The sequence below is a fragment of the Anarhichas minor genome, unplaced genomic scaffold (genome assembly GCF_050575085.1).
Source record: "Anarhichas minor isolate MPS153535 unplaced genomic scaffold, ASM5057508v1 ptg000062l, whole genome shotgun sequence".
Classification (NCBI taxonomy): domain Eukaryota; kingdom Metazoa; phylum Chordata; class Actinopteri; order Perciformes; family Anarhichadidae; genus Anarhichas; species Anarhichas minor.
The window spans coordinates 1425740-1442185 of record NW_027466508.1 but is presented as its reverse complement, the minus strand read 5'-3'; the positions used below and the strand labels follow the sequence as shown (position 1 = coordinate 1442185).

At 42.7% G+C, this 16446-nt stretch overlaps 1 protein-coding gene across 1 annotated transcript; it reads left to right on the top strand.

The window, feature by feature from the left end:
* Nucleotides 1-273: 273 nt before the first annotated feature.
* On the top strand, nucleotides 274-10679 carry sall1a (spalt-like transcription factor 1a). Its single transcript, XM_076077996.1, has 3 exons — nucleotides 274-346; nucleotides 5773-9164; nucleotides 10239-10679. Exons 1-3 carry the CDS (start codon nucleotides 274-276, stop codon nucleotides 10677-10679), a joined length of 3906 nt encoding a protein of 1301 aa, XP_075934111.1.
* Nucleotides 10680-16446: the final 5767 nt, after the last annotated feature.

Below are 16446 nucleotides of genomic sequence, written 5' to 3'. Positions count from 1 at the left end.
CCCATACGGATCAACTCATTGGGTGGGAGCTGAGAGAGAGACAAGAGTCCCCAGCAAATCAGGAGCTAATTGATTAAAGAGACTTCATTTGAATAGGAGGGGGGCTGGCGAGGTGCCAATCGCCTTTCAAAGAAGCCCCCGTATGATTAATCGCAGAGCATTATTGATAATCATAACGGGGCACATGCGCGGTGGATGGGCTCGATTTACGTAATTTTTGAGAAGGTTTTGTAGTCATTTTTTTATTCTTTGCTTGCTGATGTGCCAGCCAGCATGTCGCGGAGGAAACAAGCGAAGCCGCAACACTTCCAATCCGACCCTCATCTGCCTTTATCGGAGCACAATGGTGAGTCCACGTAACCTAACCCTCCTTTCATCCAAGCACCATGAATATCTCACTTTCTGGGGCTGTTTTTTGTCTGACGGTTCAAGTTAATACTTTGAATCTAACTTCATACTATTGTTTTTGTTTATTTGTTTGCAAAGTAAAGAAAGTCTACTACTTTTTCAAAAAAGGTAATGTTTAGGATTTCCTGACATTTACTTTATTCCAGTTCAAATGGGAATTTAGACTGCTTTATTATTACATGCTAAAATAATATTATACTATTTATATATGTATTTAAAAAAAAGTAAACTATAGTAAGGAAAGTATAGCTGTTCCTCTTTATGTTAACGCTGCGTGTGTTTTCTAAAAGTTTCAAAACTTTTTTTTATCTGCTTCAGCTATACATCGTGTTTTAAACTGGAGTTGAAACTCAACTGTAATGAGGTTTAGTTTCGGTCTTCTTGCGAGGCTTCGCTGCGTTCAGCGGTCGGTCTTGGTGCCTCGAGATGGACCACCCGGTCTCTCCTGCCGGGACTCCTAACTTTTCCTGGGTCCCCGGACATAGACATTTCCCCTATCCGCGTGTGTTTCTGTCCCTCGCTGTAAAGTCGCATACTGTTTCCTGACCTTTTATGAAAAATCAGTGTCAGTGAGTCATTGCCTGTTTGCACACCAGCGTGCTTTATTGCTGGAAGTTAGATGAAAGGAGGACAAACTGCTCAAAAGAGCGCAGATGAACACGCATCCTGGAAATAACCCACCGGTTCATCGCTGATACCTTTTGGTCAAATAGCAGAAGTGAAGTCTTACACACACACTCTCTCACAAACGTATTGTATTTCTGTTTTATTACAAAATAATTCATAGTTTTCTCAACTACAATAAACATTGATAAATACGGTTGTTATTGTTCTTCTTCATTGACTTGAGAGACGCGTACACCTAAATAGTATCCGTGGCCTGCTGTGAAAAATATGACGATGTGAAATATTTGTTCGCAAAGTGAAATACTCTCTTTCAACGGTGCTGTTATGTGAAATCAGTCTGGCTAGAAAGTGGCATTTAGAACTGGAAAGGTCTCTGTACGTAAATGGAGCTTAGGGCTAGTCCAGCAATATCCAGTCAAGCTGTAATTAAATGTAAATTGTTAGATTTTAGTTGAAAAGACATGGTACCAAAAGAAAAACTTCAACAAAACTGCGGCATGAAATGGTTGTAGGATAAAGGTTAATAACAGCTGAATTTCGTAACAGGACGTTGCGTTCTAACGTATTTTTGTTGACCGACTTTTTTACTTTTCTATCAAATTACTCATTAACAAGAAAATAAAATGTATTTATTTTTCTGTATTTCAAAAAATGGTCTTAATTTAAATTGAAGGTTATCTTTGGTCTGCAATGCAGTATATTCGAATTGTACTGCTCAACATTCACATTTTTCTTATTTTACAAATTATTTGACTCCAAAAAAAAAAGACATGCCATAAATATAACATATGAAACAATACAATATTTTTTGTGTAGGCTAGACCTGTTGGATAAGGCCTATAAATGAAATAGATGCAATGTAAATACTCTCAAAGCTACCTTGTGTTTAGTGCTGCCTGAAAAGCATGTGCAGGTCATTTGAAATAAACACTTGCTTCTTTCAGGAGGAAGTCATGTAGAAAAGGTATTTGCAGCTCATTTCATGTGATTTTTAGGAACTTGATGATTAAGCAAAACGTAGTTATTTTCCGAGGGCTGTTTCTTTTCTGCATCTTCCTTTAAATCTAATCAACTTAGTGAAGAGTTACTTTTGTCACTAACTCTGGCAGACTGCAGAATGCAAATTCCCTAATTATGTCCGATTCTATGCTACATGTTTAAATTGTTGCAAGTGTCTTGTGTTTGTAATTATAAGGGTATGGACATGTTGTCTTTTGGTTTTGGGGGTATTTAGCTGAGTGCTCCAAGCAAGTGTGCTGTGTGTCTTCTGGAGAGTTGTGGTAGTCGGAAGTGAAAACAGAAAGTCATTGTATTTGTAGCTGAATATCAGTGATGCTGAGGGCCGGAGTTACTGGGAGGTCGGACTGAGAGCCACAGAGGGTGGGATGTTGAGCTGTTTTAACCTTTGCCAGTGTCCCTCTGTGTGGAGGTGATGTGAGTTCAGGGCCCAGTGTGTTCCTCACTACCTCGCCATTGACCCTGCTGATCGGAGCTGCAGGCGGCCCAGCGAGGCCTCGGCTTTTCATTTTAAGTGCGTGTGTGTGTGAGGCCTTATCAATGTTGTGACCATCCCCTTTTGCCCTATCAGAGTGGCCCCCCTAGAGGGGAGATTGGCAGGGCAGCTCACTTTGCACTGTGGTTCCCTGCAAACTGAGAGTGCAGTTGCTTGTCATTTTGCCAGTGTTTATGTGGTGTGAGTCTAGCTGTAGCCTGAAGGACTTGCTTTGCGTTTTTTTTTTTTTCTCCCTCCCCTTGAGCTTTAAGCATGTCACCGGGGCAGAGCTTCTTAGATTTGAGTCTTGTCCTGGACCACGGCAGCTTTAGTGGAACCCCATCTAGTGTTCAGTGGGATGAGTCCTGAGTGCTGGAGACGATGAGAGCAGAAAACCTCCTGAAGTTACAAGTGTCAAGAGGCTGACAGAGGCCCCCAGCGAAAAAATAATGTAGGATCTCTCAAAGCTCTCCGTTAACTTTTTCAACTAATCCTTGCTTTCTTGTCTCTCATATTCAGACTTTGGTCAGCCTCTTTGAGTCTCTGTCCTCTGCTCTTTGTCTCTCCTGACGCCCTTTAGCCCTGTGCACTGCTTACATTGTGCTTTTGATAGAGATTCTATGGAAGTTTTACAGACTCCATCTTTATACCAGCTTGACTTTATCTTAATTTTAATTGGAAGTTAATCCTTGCTATTTGGGGAATTAAGCCTAATGCTAGCATCTGTGTTGTTTGCTATTCTGGTTTTGTGTGGACAGTGGATTTGTACACATGCATTGATTTATTTTTGATAATTCTTTTGTCGTCATGTAAAGTCAAATATAATAAGGCACTGTCAAAAAAGCAAATCTGTAGGCGTGTATGCGTTTAAGTTAATTCAATATTATTTGTATGTTTTGCAGCCAAAAGTATTACTTTTTTCTTCTCAAACATTTCAAATTGAAGATAGAGTTGGTGAAGAGGAGACTGTCTTCTGCTGCATCGCACAATTTTGATGAATGTTTTGCTCCAGTTCCTAAATTTGCAAAATAGAAATTCACAAATAATTTTGTGCATAAATATAATCTGTTGTATCTTTAAATTTTCTGTAATTTTCTAAAATTACATATTGTAGTGATAGTTGTATTATTGTAATGTGTTTGCATTTGCATGTTAAATATTGAATTATTTAGAATCTTTTAAATTGTAGAATTTTTTTAAATGCGCACTGCATAAAATATTATGGCAATTATTTTAATAAAAGAAACACACTTATGCCCTTTCTAAAGTATGTGTATTAGTGATATGGTGAATTCATTTAATTACTTCACCATTTCTCAAATCGTGTATGTATCGTGTGTGTTTTTTCTTCTCATGTTCTGCTTTGATTTTAGCATGCACACACATATTTTGTTTATTCATTAACTCTGCATCTTCCAGAAGTTTGTTAGAAAAAAGTTTTCTTTAATTCTTTTTTGTATGGTTCCTTTTTTCTTCCCACTCTGTGTCATACAATTAGATTGTCTTCACACTAATTTGTGTATACAGTCAACTTTGAGAAAAGGAAAGGGTGTTTATTTAATCCTCACATTTCTCACACTAAAAATCAAACACGTTTTTTCAAAATTAGCGCCTGGGGTGTAGGTAGACGGTGGGTGGAAGGGGGGATTTAACATGAAAAGTTATCATTAAAGTTGAGTCTTCCCTGTTTGCATGGTTTGGTGGTGTGAGGGCCAGGGTTTACTGTCATGGCAACTTTGCGTTATCTGATGTCTCTGAGCAGAGAAACATTGAGGGAGATAATCCCTGAATTAAACAGGATCTGCTTTGAGTCGACTGAGATGAGCAGGGCCAGGCTGTGCCGACGATCCCCGCCGCTCCCATGCTGCGCGAACAATGGGAAGGCATCCTGTCTCTCTGTGGGGCAGGGCTGCACTTCTCTGGGTTTCATTTGCAAATGAATTCTTGGCGCTGATGAAAGTGTTGAGGGGCCAGAGCCACAATGAAAGGGATTCATAGAGAAATACAATTTGTAAATCAACTTATATGTTAAACAGCAAGATTTTAGTGTGACAAAGAGGGAAAAGAATCAGGAAAGTCTGGAGCACAGCAGTGGCTCTGGGGGCAGGGTGACTTTTTGACTTTTCTTTCCCTGACTCGTCTTGTTTATCAAAATGGAAAATTCAAAAACACTTTTCTCTGCTCATCTGAAAGGCAGCATTACTTTTGAATTTCCATGTGAGTGACAACAGAAGTTGCTGTGTCTGTTTTGAAAGATCTGTGAACTGGTGTGTCCAGTTTCTCAGTTTCGGCAAGTTTGTGATTCATAGATTCTGAAGTATTGCCCTACTCTTAAGTTTTGACCAAGTCATTTATTTAAACAAATGTTTTTTTTCTGTTGCTTTTGTCCCAGAATAACTTACTGATGAGTGTTTGTCATATGGTTGCTCATGTATTGGCTTACGTTTATTCAAACTCAAGTCTGGTGACTTTTAAAAATGAAATGTATTTTTATTACTTTTCATTGGATTGCAAACATTTCAACCAAGACACATAACTTCATAACATACGTACTGAATAACTCACCTTTTACTTTCGCTCTCATTTTTTCCTCTTTTGTTTTGCTTGTTGTGTTTAGTGTCGGCACGTAACAGCCTAGACACCCCAGGCTCTGCTGTTCATGCCTCACTGTGACTGCTGCCTGAGTGGATACAAATTAGTTTAGTGACATAGATAACCTGTCCAAGATGCCCATAGTTGGCTGAAAATGAGCAAAGTTGACAGCAAATTGAAAGTCTAATAAGTCCTTCAAATGCTTGATTTGAGCCTAGTGGACAAGTAGACTTTGAAGGGCATGGAATATAGGAAATCAATGCCTTTCTATGACATTTCATTAAGACCCAATGTCCTCACTTCACTCTATTCTATATTTTGATGGATTATCTGGAGAAAATGATTACCTTTGGTCAGGCTGATGAAACCCAGATGTACATCTTCAAAGATCACTTTTAAGCAATATTTGAGTAGTTCCCATTGATTTTGTATCCCTCTTATCGTGTTTCAGAGGCCACTGCATTGAATAAGACCTTTTCTCATTTCTGTTGGCTTATTGTTGCCTTTCGATCGTTGTTTTTGTGAAAGCATCAGAGGGATAAGTGTAAAACTGATTAACTTAAGATTAACAACAATGGAATTTGAGGAGATAAAGCTGCTTCTTCAGCTGCAAAACATTTCTAATCACTAATCCTCTGTTTCCTCTTTTTCAGGGGACACAGAACTTTGCTCAGAGGACCCCCCCTGCAAGGACTCAGACGCCCACGTCTGTAGCAGATGTTGTGCTGAGTTCTTTGAACTATCAGATCTTGAGGAACACCAGAAAAATTGCACTAAGAATCAGTTAGTTCTGATAGTGAATGAAAACCGTGTCTCCCCCACCGGAACTTTCTCACCTGGGTCTCCTCCCCATAATCCTGATGACCAGATGAATGACACAGCTAATAACACTGATCAAACAGAGTGCAATGACCTTTTGGAGCCTGACACTCTTGACAAAGACGAAGCCATGGACGTGGACGTTTCCGGAATGAGCAGTGGTCATGAAGAGGAAGGCAGTCACACAGAGAGCGGGAGCCCCCTCAACACAGTCAGCAACCATGGTGGCAGGAGCACCTCTGGCCCTGCACTAGGTACTTCAGCTATCTCTGCGCCTCTACCTCAGCTCAGAAACCTGACTGAACTGGGAAGCTTCTCTATGATCAACAGCAATGTTATAATTGAAAATCTGCAGAGCACCAAAGTGGCTGTGGCCCAATTCTCCCAAGAGGCCCGTAACACAGGGGGCCCCAGGGTGGCAGTGCCAGCCCTTATGGAGCAGCTCCTCGCCCTGCAACAGCAACAGATCCACCAGTTGCAGCTTATCGAGCAGATTCGCCATCAGATACTGCTACTGGCCTCCCAGTCCCCAGAACTGCAGGTGCCCCCAACTTCTGCTCCAGGCACAATGGGGCCTGCTGCCAGCCCACTGACCACACTCAGCTCACATCTTTCCCAACAGCTGGCTGCAGCCGCAGGCCTAGCGCAGAACCTGGCTAGTCAGTCAGCCAGTATTAACAGCCTAAAGCAGCTGGCTGCAGCAGCACAGCTACCTCAGTCCAACTCAAGCAGCAGTGAGACATCTCAGAGCATTAGCACACTGGGGCCATCAATAGTCAATACCCAATCCTCTGACAAGAGGCCGAATCATATGAGTAGTCTCCACTCTCAGCTCAGCAACTCCTCCCTCACTAAGTCATCCACGCCAGCATTTGGAATGGGTAGCCTGTTAAGCTCTGCAGTGAATACCCTTTTACCTCAGCCCCCACCTGGAAACCCCATATTTTCCAGCTCTTTGTCCAGTGTTGGCACCACCGTAGAGGACCTCAACTCTTTAGCAGCTTTGGCCCAGCAGAGGAAAGGCAAGCCGCCAAATGTCACTTCATTTGAACACAAGAGCAGCTCTGATGAGGCTTTCTTCAAGCATAAGTGCAGGTTTTGTGGCAAGGTGTTTGGGAGTGACAGTGCCTTGCAAATCCACCTGCGCTCTCACACTGGCGAGAGACCATACAAATGTAATATATGTGGCAACCGCTTCTCCACCCGCGGTAACCTGAAGGTGCATTTCCAGCGTCATAAAGAAAAATACCCACACGTCCAGATGAACCCCTACCCTGTTCCAGAGCATTTAGACAACATACCAACAAGCACCGGCATTCCATATGGCATGTCTATGCCCCCTGAGAAACCTGTCACCAGCTGGCTGGACAGCAAACCAGTTTTGCCCACACTGACTTCCTCAGTCGGCATGCTGCTCCCACCAACCATGCCGAGCTTGCCCCATTTCATCAAAAAGGAAGATCATTCAATAGCCATAACTAGCCCTTCTTTTGCAAAGAGTGCCTCGGGCACTGCTGAGCCTTCAGCTAAAAGTAATGAAGGAGTGTATGAAGAGGGTGAAGGTGCAACTCTGCCTACCTCAAATGGGAGAACTGAAGAAGGCAGCTACTCCTCAGGCTTCATGACAAATGTGAGTTCTGCCTCAGAGAGCACTGCTGACTACACAACATCTAACAGCCCGCCCATGATGACCAACCCACTCATGCCTCTTATGTCTGATCAGTTCACGGCTAATTTCCCCTTTGGAGGCATCCTGGATCCTCTCCAGGGGTCAGAGACCTCCAAGCTACAGCAGCTTGTGGAGAACATTGACAGAAAGGTGGCAGACCCAAACGAATGCGTCATCTGCCACCGGGTGTTGAGCTGCCAAAGTGCTCTGAAAATGCACTATCGCACTCATACTGGGGAAAGGCCCTTTAAGTGTAAAATCTGTGGCAGGGCGTTTACCACCAAGGGAAATCTTAAGACCCACTACAGCGTCCATAGGGCCATGCCTCCTCTGAGAGTCCAACACTCCTGCCCCATTTGTCAGAAGAAGTTCACAAATGCTGTGGTTCTACAGCAACACATTCGCATGCACATGGGTGGACACATCTCCAACACCCCTCTGCCAGAGAGTTATCCAGAGTCCATGGTCTCTGACACTGGCTCATTTGATGAGGGAAACATTGATGATCTGGACAACTTCTCTGATGACAACTTTGAAGGAATGGAGGAGGGCCCAGACACACCCAGGTCAGCTGATGTCTCCCATGACAGTCTATGTAACTCCCCAGCACCCCTTGAAATGGTTAGCCAGGAGGAGCAAGAGAGAAATGGACGAGAGAATGTCCACAATAATGAAATAGAGGAGCTACAAGTCATACAAATGAGGGCTATGGCAAATGGCTTCATTGAGGGAGATTGCTTTACAAATGACTCCTCGTCTCTAGGAGGGGATGTTGAAAGCCAAAGCGCCGGGAGTCCAGCTGTGTCAGAATCTACCTCCTCCATGCAGGCGCCATCCCCCACTAGCATGCAGCCACAACCACGCAAATCCCCTAGCCTCGAAGAAAGGCACCAGAGGGCCTTATCCTTGGAGCACACCACTGCAAGCCTCTTGCACTCTCACCCCTCCAATATTGGAGCACTGGACCTGACATCTGTCAATCCCTCAAAAGATCCCTTAGGCATGTTATTCCCCTTCCGTGAGCGTAGCATCATCAAGAACACATCCTGTGATATCTGTGGGAAGACCTTCGCGTGTCAGAGTGCCTTGGACATTCACTATCGAAGCCATACCAAAGAACGACCATTTATTTGCACGGCCTGTAACAGGGGCTTCTCCACCAAGGGCAACCTCAAGCAGCACATGCTAACCCATCAAATGCGAGATCTGCCCTCACAACTCTTTGAGCCGTCAAACACCAGCCTGTCCTCCAGCCCAACCCCTTCCCTCCTCTCTGTAGGTTCTCTTAATAAACCAGAGGTCAATGGCTTCTTCCATAGCCTCCACCAAGAAATCAAGGAAATGCCCTCTGGCATGGTCACATCATCTGCCTCCACTTCCCCAGTGCTTTCTGCTGCTCCGCCACGCAGGACTCCCAAGCAACACTACTGCAATGCCTGTGGGAAGTGTTTCTCCTCCTCCAGTGCTCTGCAGATACACGAGAGAACCCACACAGGGGAGAAACCCTTTGCCTGCAGTATCTGTGGCCGGGCCTTCACCACCAAAGGAAACCTCAAGGTAAATGTCGAAAGATCCAGAAAACTGTTGACCTACCCAAAAGTTTGTGCGTGAGAACGTTTATGAAAAATGAGTCTCAGAGCTCCTATTTAGTTTTATAATGTGTGTGAGTGCACTAGGCATCAAGAGGTGATAATGCTGTATAATTAATGAAAGGAACAGCTCTCTGAGAAAATAAGTTACCTTATAATGGAAAGGCTGAATCATGCAACTAATATGATTACTGGGTAGGAATTCCAGAATGTAATCAGCTAAGAATGATTCGGTGCACATAATTAATTATCAGAGGCAATCATTGTGCACTAGGTCAGTCAGTAGTTTTCCACAACAGATTCTGGGAAAACTGTCACAGACTTAAATCACTAAGAAAAGGATCCTGCTCAATAATCTACAGAAACTTGGGAGAATTATGTGAATTTAGTTATGTGAAACCTGGGATAATTACTTTTTAGCATGTCAAGCCTAGAGAGGAATTTGGGATGCATGTTAATATTTAAAGCTCTGGCTTTTGGTTGAAGATGGTTTTATACAGAGATATCTGCATTTTATTGGTCCGTTAAAGTACACAGAAAAGTCTCTTAAATTGTTTGTAGTAGGTTGTACAAAAAAGAACTAAAATACAATCATTCTAATGTACCTTTGGAGGATTATGAAGCAGGAAAAAAAATCCTTGTCTCTGTCATGTAAAGGGTTTTGGCAGAGGTGAAATGTCACATGCAATACTGGCCCGAGCAATGAAACTGGACAGTGTAATTTAACCCCAAGCCTCGTGGTCCCCTTGTGAGATGAGCAAATTAAGGTTTAGATTAAACAGCATGTATCAGTCTTGCCAAAAATAGATGTTTACACCATGCTGTTACCTCTTACAGCATAAGCAACTAACTGGTCTGCTGCACACAGGGTGTGAAGCTATTTTAATACGGAGTCGAGCATTATTATTATTTTTTCCATTGCATCATCTCATGTGCAGCTCTTGTGGCCAAGTTTGTAAACATCACTAATTTTCATCCCTCTCATTGCTCTGTCTCCCTCCCTTTTATTCCCCTTCTCCCCCCCCGCTCTCTCTCTCTGTAGGTCCACATGGGCACGCACATGTGGAACAGCGCTCCCGCCAGACGTGGGCGCAGGCTCTCCGTGGATGGGCCAATGGCTTTCCTGGGTGCAAACTCACTCAAGTTTCCTGAGATCTTCCAGAAGGACATGGCATCAAGGGCAAGCAACGGGGACCCGACCAGTTTCTGGAACCAGTATGCTGCAGCCTTCTCCAACGGCCTGGCAATGAAGACAAATGAAATCTCTGTCATCCAGAATGGAGGCCTCCCACCCATGTCAGGTGGTATGATGAATGGGGGTAGCTCTCCCATTGGTGGCCTGACCGGCAGCCTAGACAAGCTACACAGCATGGAGCCCAATGCTGCTCTTGCTGGGTTGGAGAAAATGGCCAACACAGAGAATGGGGCCCACTTCCGGTTCACGCGCTTCATGGAGGACAATAAAGAAATTGTCACCAGTTAGAGAGACATGAAGATGCCTGAAGGCATACTGTACACATATGTAGACAAACAGAAGAAGAGAAAGAAAGAGAACAAGACAGGGACAAAATCAACTGAACTGCTTTGCTCGCCATTGAATCTTTACGAACATGAGTGTGAAGACAAGTTGCTTTTTTTGTACAATGTACATGTTATAGTTTTACGGAGCTTATTTATTAGTGATTATAACCTTGCTTGAAACCAAGTGGAAGCATTAACAGTTAGGTTTTTGTTTGTTTTAAAGCCAGAATGGGTATGTATGGGTGCTTAAAAAATGTGCTTTTGAAACTTAGAATATCTGGGTAGATAACCTTACCTTGGCATTAAGTTATTTTCTGTCTGTAGTAGTTATAACCGAACTGTCGATGTTCATGTGATGCATTAGCCCTGTAATAAGCAAACAGACTTGCTGTAAATAATGTACACTGATCTTCTGTAGATGGTCTAACATCTGTGTGTTCATGCCCCCCTCCCTTCATCCAAGCAAAACAATGAAATTCAGGCAAGGGACTAAATTATGTGGTAGTTCCTTTCTTTCCAATTTATATTTACCGTTATTTTATTTAAAGAAGACAAAACATTGACGTTTGCTACATTTCAAGGGTTTCTTTCGTGTTAACTTTTGTTGTTACCGTTTCTGTGTATGGTACTTTGTACTTATTATTTCCTTCCATATTTTTCCCCTCAATTTCTTTTGTTTGTTGCTCGTATTTTGGTATTGTTGAAAGCAAGACAGAAGGGAACATTCGATGTGGCCCATTTCCTGGCTTTTGGAACTGAGACAGCCAATCAAATGAGCAGGATTCTCCTTCAGTTTCTCAGCTGGATTTCCACGTTGCTGCTATGTCCCAGCATCCTCACTGACATCAAGTGCAAAGTGTTGAAGCTTCTGTAAATATGTTCAGACGTGGAAATAAAAACTCCCTCGTAAGAAAATGTACATAAAGCTCACACAAGAGAAGTCCATCACGGCCAGGGGACAAAATGATAGTGTTTTTATAAATATAAATATATATTAGGTTTGACAACCTTCGGACTGTTACATGCACTTTCTTGGAAAGTTGGAAGATCTTTATGGGTCCAGTTTCTCTACACTTTAATACCTACTAACAACTAAGATACTGTAATTCTGTACTCTAATAATCAAATACATCAGTTTTCCAAAAGAAACATTGTGTACGTGTGTGTGTGACTTTATTCCCATCTTTATTTATCATACCATACTGGCAATTATTTTTCACGCATCAAACGTTGACAATCATTTGAAAGAAGAGCAGATATGAAAATAAAATAAAAACATTTTTGTCTTTGAATAATGTGTGATTCGGGCCGCCGCGCTGCTTGTGCAACTCAGTTTAGTTTCACTGACGAGCAGCAGAAGCAGAAACGGGGGCTTGGATTCAGTCGTTAATGGTGTGAGCTTCCCTGCTCTTTGATTTAAAACGATCGCAGTTTTAACCTCATCATTTCCGCTGCCAATCCCTGATGTCGCCAATGAATCGCTCATCATCGGAATAAAGTAGATTCGAGGCTTTTTACGCGGAAAGGAAAAGATTCCCTTCTGCCACTTATTTATGCACGTTCACCACATCGCAATAAAAAAAAATGTCTCAGCTGGAAAAACATGTTATTTAGTCTGCAGACGGAATTTAAGCAGACACAATCCTTTTTCACTTTTGGAAAATTGACTTCCATGAAGAATGCGACGATCTATCTATTTGCCATAAAGCCAAAAGAAGTTGACAAAACGATCACACGGTTATCCGGATAAAGCCTTTGACTGCTTTGAAGGCATTTTCCGTGCTTTTCTTTATTCAAACCGAATTTTTTTCCCCTTTTGTATTTCAACAGCTGCATTTAATTTAACAGATCGTTGCACATCCTGAAATACAGGATCTGTTCATTTCTGTTCAGCATCCTCGGCGCTCTTCACGAAGCCGAAATCCCCAATATTTACGTTTTGTATTTCAAGACGTCGAAGCTAAATGATCCTTGCACACAGTGCCGGTTTTCTTTTCAACGGTCACATCTGTTCCCCTAAGCTCTGTTTGTGCAGCACATCGGCTTCCTGAGAGATTCCTTCAAAGGACAGCGAGAAAAATAAAACTGCTCCACCTTGTTACTGTTCTGTTAATTATGACAAATACTTAGTTCATATTTACAACTTTTACTTCCACTTATATTTAATGGTCTGCGGTTTTTCTGCATTTATTATTATTATTATTATTATTTCCAAGGCGTTATTTCAAGTGTTTATTATAATTTTAATAATAGTAATATTTTGAATAAGAAGCAAAAAAAAATGAATTCCAACATACTGAAGATTCACAAAACTGCTAATAACCACCAAAGTGTTGCAGGACTTCTTCAGGCCTTGGCTCACAGAACCAAATAGCCTATATATGTACATGTATGTACATATAAACAGGACTAAATACATGCTTTATCTCTGCGTGACTAGTCCCACCACTAAGCACGGACTGGGCCATCCCCTCTCGGTTCCTCGCTTAAGTATCGATTGAGCTGTGCAGTGTTACAGAAACACTTGAATCGCAGGTGGCAGGAATGTGTACAATTGATCTCTTCCACTGTGGCTCCCAGCAGTGGCTTTTTGCTCCACAACACAGAGCACCACAGGAAGAGCCCGGCGAACACACTGAAACACAATCGCTGCAGAGTAAGAAGGGCTGCCCCAGTCTGCTCCTGTTCACTGTCACAATTTATTGTTGTGCTGTGAGTCTCATCCACTGCTCTGCAGCTACACTGAGGATGTGCTTTCAGGGTGCAGAGAAAATACACTTCATATTATAAACACAGATGTTTTGCATCTTCCTCACACAAACACACATATATAGATTTATTCCGTAACATTTTATCTAATTTGTTTTTATTTTAGTGTTGGTTATTTTTTATGCAGTCCAAAGCTAAATGGCTTGATGGCCTTTTGCTGCAGTGTCTGGAGAGGATGGGAACCATCAGCAAAGAAACATTACTCTCTTTAGCTGTAAGCCACTCCTGTCCACTTACTGTACACTTGAAGGTTCATTAAAAGCTTGGCCTCAAGTAAGGGCTGTATGCACAGCTGCCACATTGCAAAAATAAGATAATTTGTTTCCAGTGTAACTTAACTTTTACAACATGTCTACTTCATTCTCCTTTGTTTTGTCGAAATAGTTTCAAATATTTTGAACAAATCTTGAACAAATATATATATTTTGAACAAATATATTGAAAATTCAAATGAAGGGGGGAAGGAAACCAAAAGTGAACTGCTTCTGGAATCATCAACAGCAGCATGATGGGCATTTAATTCAGGAGTGGAATCTGTTTCATACCTCATGTTTCTAACCTCCGCAGTGCTTCAGTGTGCAGGTCAGTTTCACGTGAAGCTGCACGGAGGCGATCTTCGGAAGCTGGAGATATCTTCTGCCTTGTGCTGTCAGCCCTCCTGAGTCGATACAAACCGTAGCCCGGGGCCCGGCCTGGACTCCCCACTGAGGTTCTGGCCCACTGCTGGGAGATCAAAGACCCGCGGAGAACAATGGTGAGCCTCATTTTGCCGGACGCGCTTCACTTTACTCCAGATGCACCGCCACACCTGCCCACGCTGTCAATCACATTCAGGTGATGGACCGGCTCAGAGGCCTTTACTTCCTGCAACAATATACTTCTCTGGTGCTTCACAGTCTAAATCAGTTGAAGTCCTAAAGTATGAAAATGTAATATTTCTCTCAGATGTTTTGTTTTTATTTGTGAAATGGCAGGCTTATGCCGCCTTTAACTTCCCTAATATGGCCTGTAATTGTATTTTATTGTACAAAAAAAGGAATTTTCATATTTGTATAAGCCTCACCCTAATTTGCGCTGTCATTTTTCCTCCAGCCATTTCATGCTGGTTTTATCTTCCTGTGGTTCTCGTCGTGCTTCCTGTGGAAAATGGATCCTGTCTGCAGCGTGTACACAGCTGGTTGGAAGACGAGAGCTCCAGATTGTAAGTACAAACATGGGGCAGGATTTTTCAGGCCTGTACAGTTATCACAGACTAGCAATCAAAGTCTTCTAAGAAATATCCATCCTGCTGAAAACCAGATGCTTTTTTTCATTCTGCTCCTGTTTGCTCTCCATTGAAGTTGTTCTTTGGTCTTATAAGATTGTCTTTGCATGGTTTATTTTTTATGGCACAGCAATCTGGGGACTATCCAAATGTCAAGGTCATTTATCTTGCAGTTCATCCGCTCCTTGACTTTGTGTGGTGAGAAAGAGAGGCACAGGCCCATATTGCATTTCATGACCTATTGTGTCAAATGATCACCCAGACAAACAGGTGGGAGCCCTAATGTGATCTCCTCGTGGACCAGACTTACCAAACTCGAGGCTCCCTGGCCCATTCTTTAACAAGGCACTCATGCTTGCAGAACTGCCACAGTGCTCTGTTTCCCTCATCGTCAGATGGGAACCTGCAGGGATGCTAATGAATGTACAGTGAGGGTTTGTCTCACGCACAGTGCTCCCGCTATCTGCTTCTCCCAGTTTATCATCACCACTGAAATTGCAAGCCCGTTTTACTGGGCTTTTACTACAAGGGGGACATTTAGCCCATTGTGATGCAAATTCTTTAAAATTTGATGTCTAGGGTTTGTTCTTTCAGGTCAGGATAGGTTTATGAGACTGGGTCTTTTGAGAGAGTACAAGCACCTTTTTTGTAATCACGGAAAAACCTGCAGTCAAAGGTTGTCCTCATTGCCCCTGAAGGCAAATTAAATTTAATGTGCATTTCCATTTTAAGATGAATCACGTCTCCTTGTTTTGTACAGTAGAATGGAGACAGATCGTCTTTCTTTGGTTTTAAAGAACAGCTTCGAGATTAAGTAGGCTGATTGTGGCCCTTTCACCATCAGAATTAAGGTTGGTAACCCTAGCCAGGGCTGTCTGCTCTGGGGCTGAAACACACAGAGTTGGGGACACTGTCTGTTAATGTCATCTCACAGATTTAGTTTCCTCATCGCAATCTTACCTCGAGTCCCATAACCTATGAGACATATTCTTATTCTTTCTCACAGTGTCAAAGCATGCTAGTGAGATGGAAAGATATTCTACGGCCGCAGAGATATTGATATTGAGCGTGAAGATGGGGTGTCAGAGCGACTAGGAAGAAGCCCTTCAACCGCTTGTCAGGTGTGTTTGATTCCATAGGTGCTCAGGAGAGATGTCTTGAGTTTATTGAATTTGTCATTTTCGGCCTGGGAGTGAAAAGGGCACCTGTGTGCTGCCGTAAGCCCCCGCGCCAGGACCGCCACCCACATCACATGATGACAGCTGATGTGCATGGACAACCCTGAAGCTGTTGGTTGGATTTTTATCGTTGTTTTTTGAAAGCAGTCCATCAGCCTCCGCGTACATTATTCATCAGGGAAGCAGCTGAAAGGATATTTACTTTGTCAATTTTCTCATAAAAGCCTCCTCGGGCATAAAAAAGTCACCCTTGGTTACAGCAAGAAAAACTTAGCTATTTCAGAGGCAGGGTCAAATTGAAGACTGTTGTAGTTGCGGATACCGGCCACCCACATCAGTGCTAGATCAAAGCAGTGGCCTGCTACAGTGGCTGAATATTCAGTGATGTTATTGGAGTGTGATAGGTTCTTCTACTCAGCCACTGACTGTGGGAAAATGAGGACGGTCTGATAGAGATTTTGCTCTGTTGTACTGTTTTTTTATGGGATTTGGGGCGCTGTACAGTGTATCTAACAGGT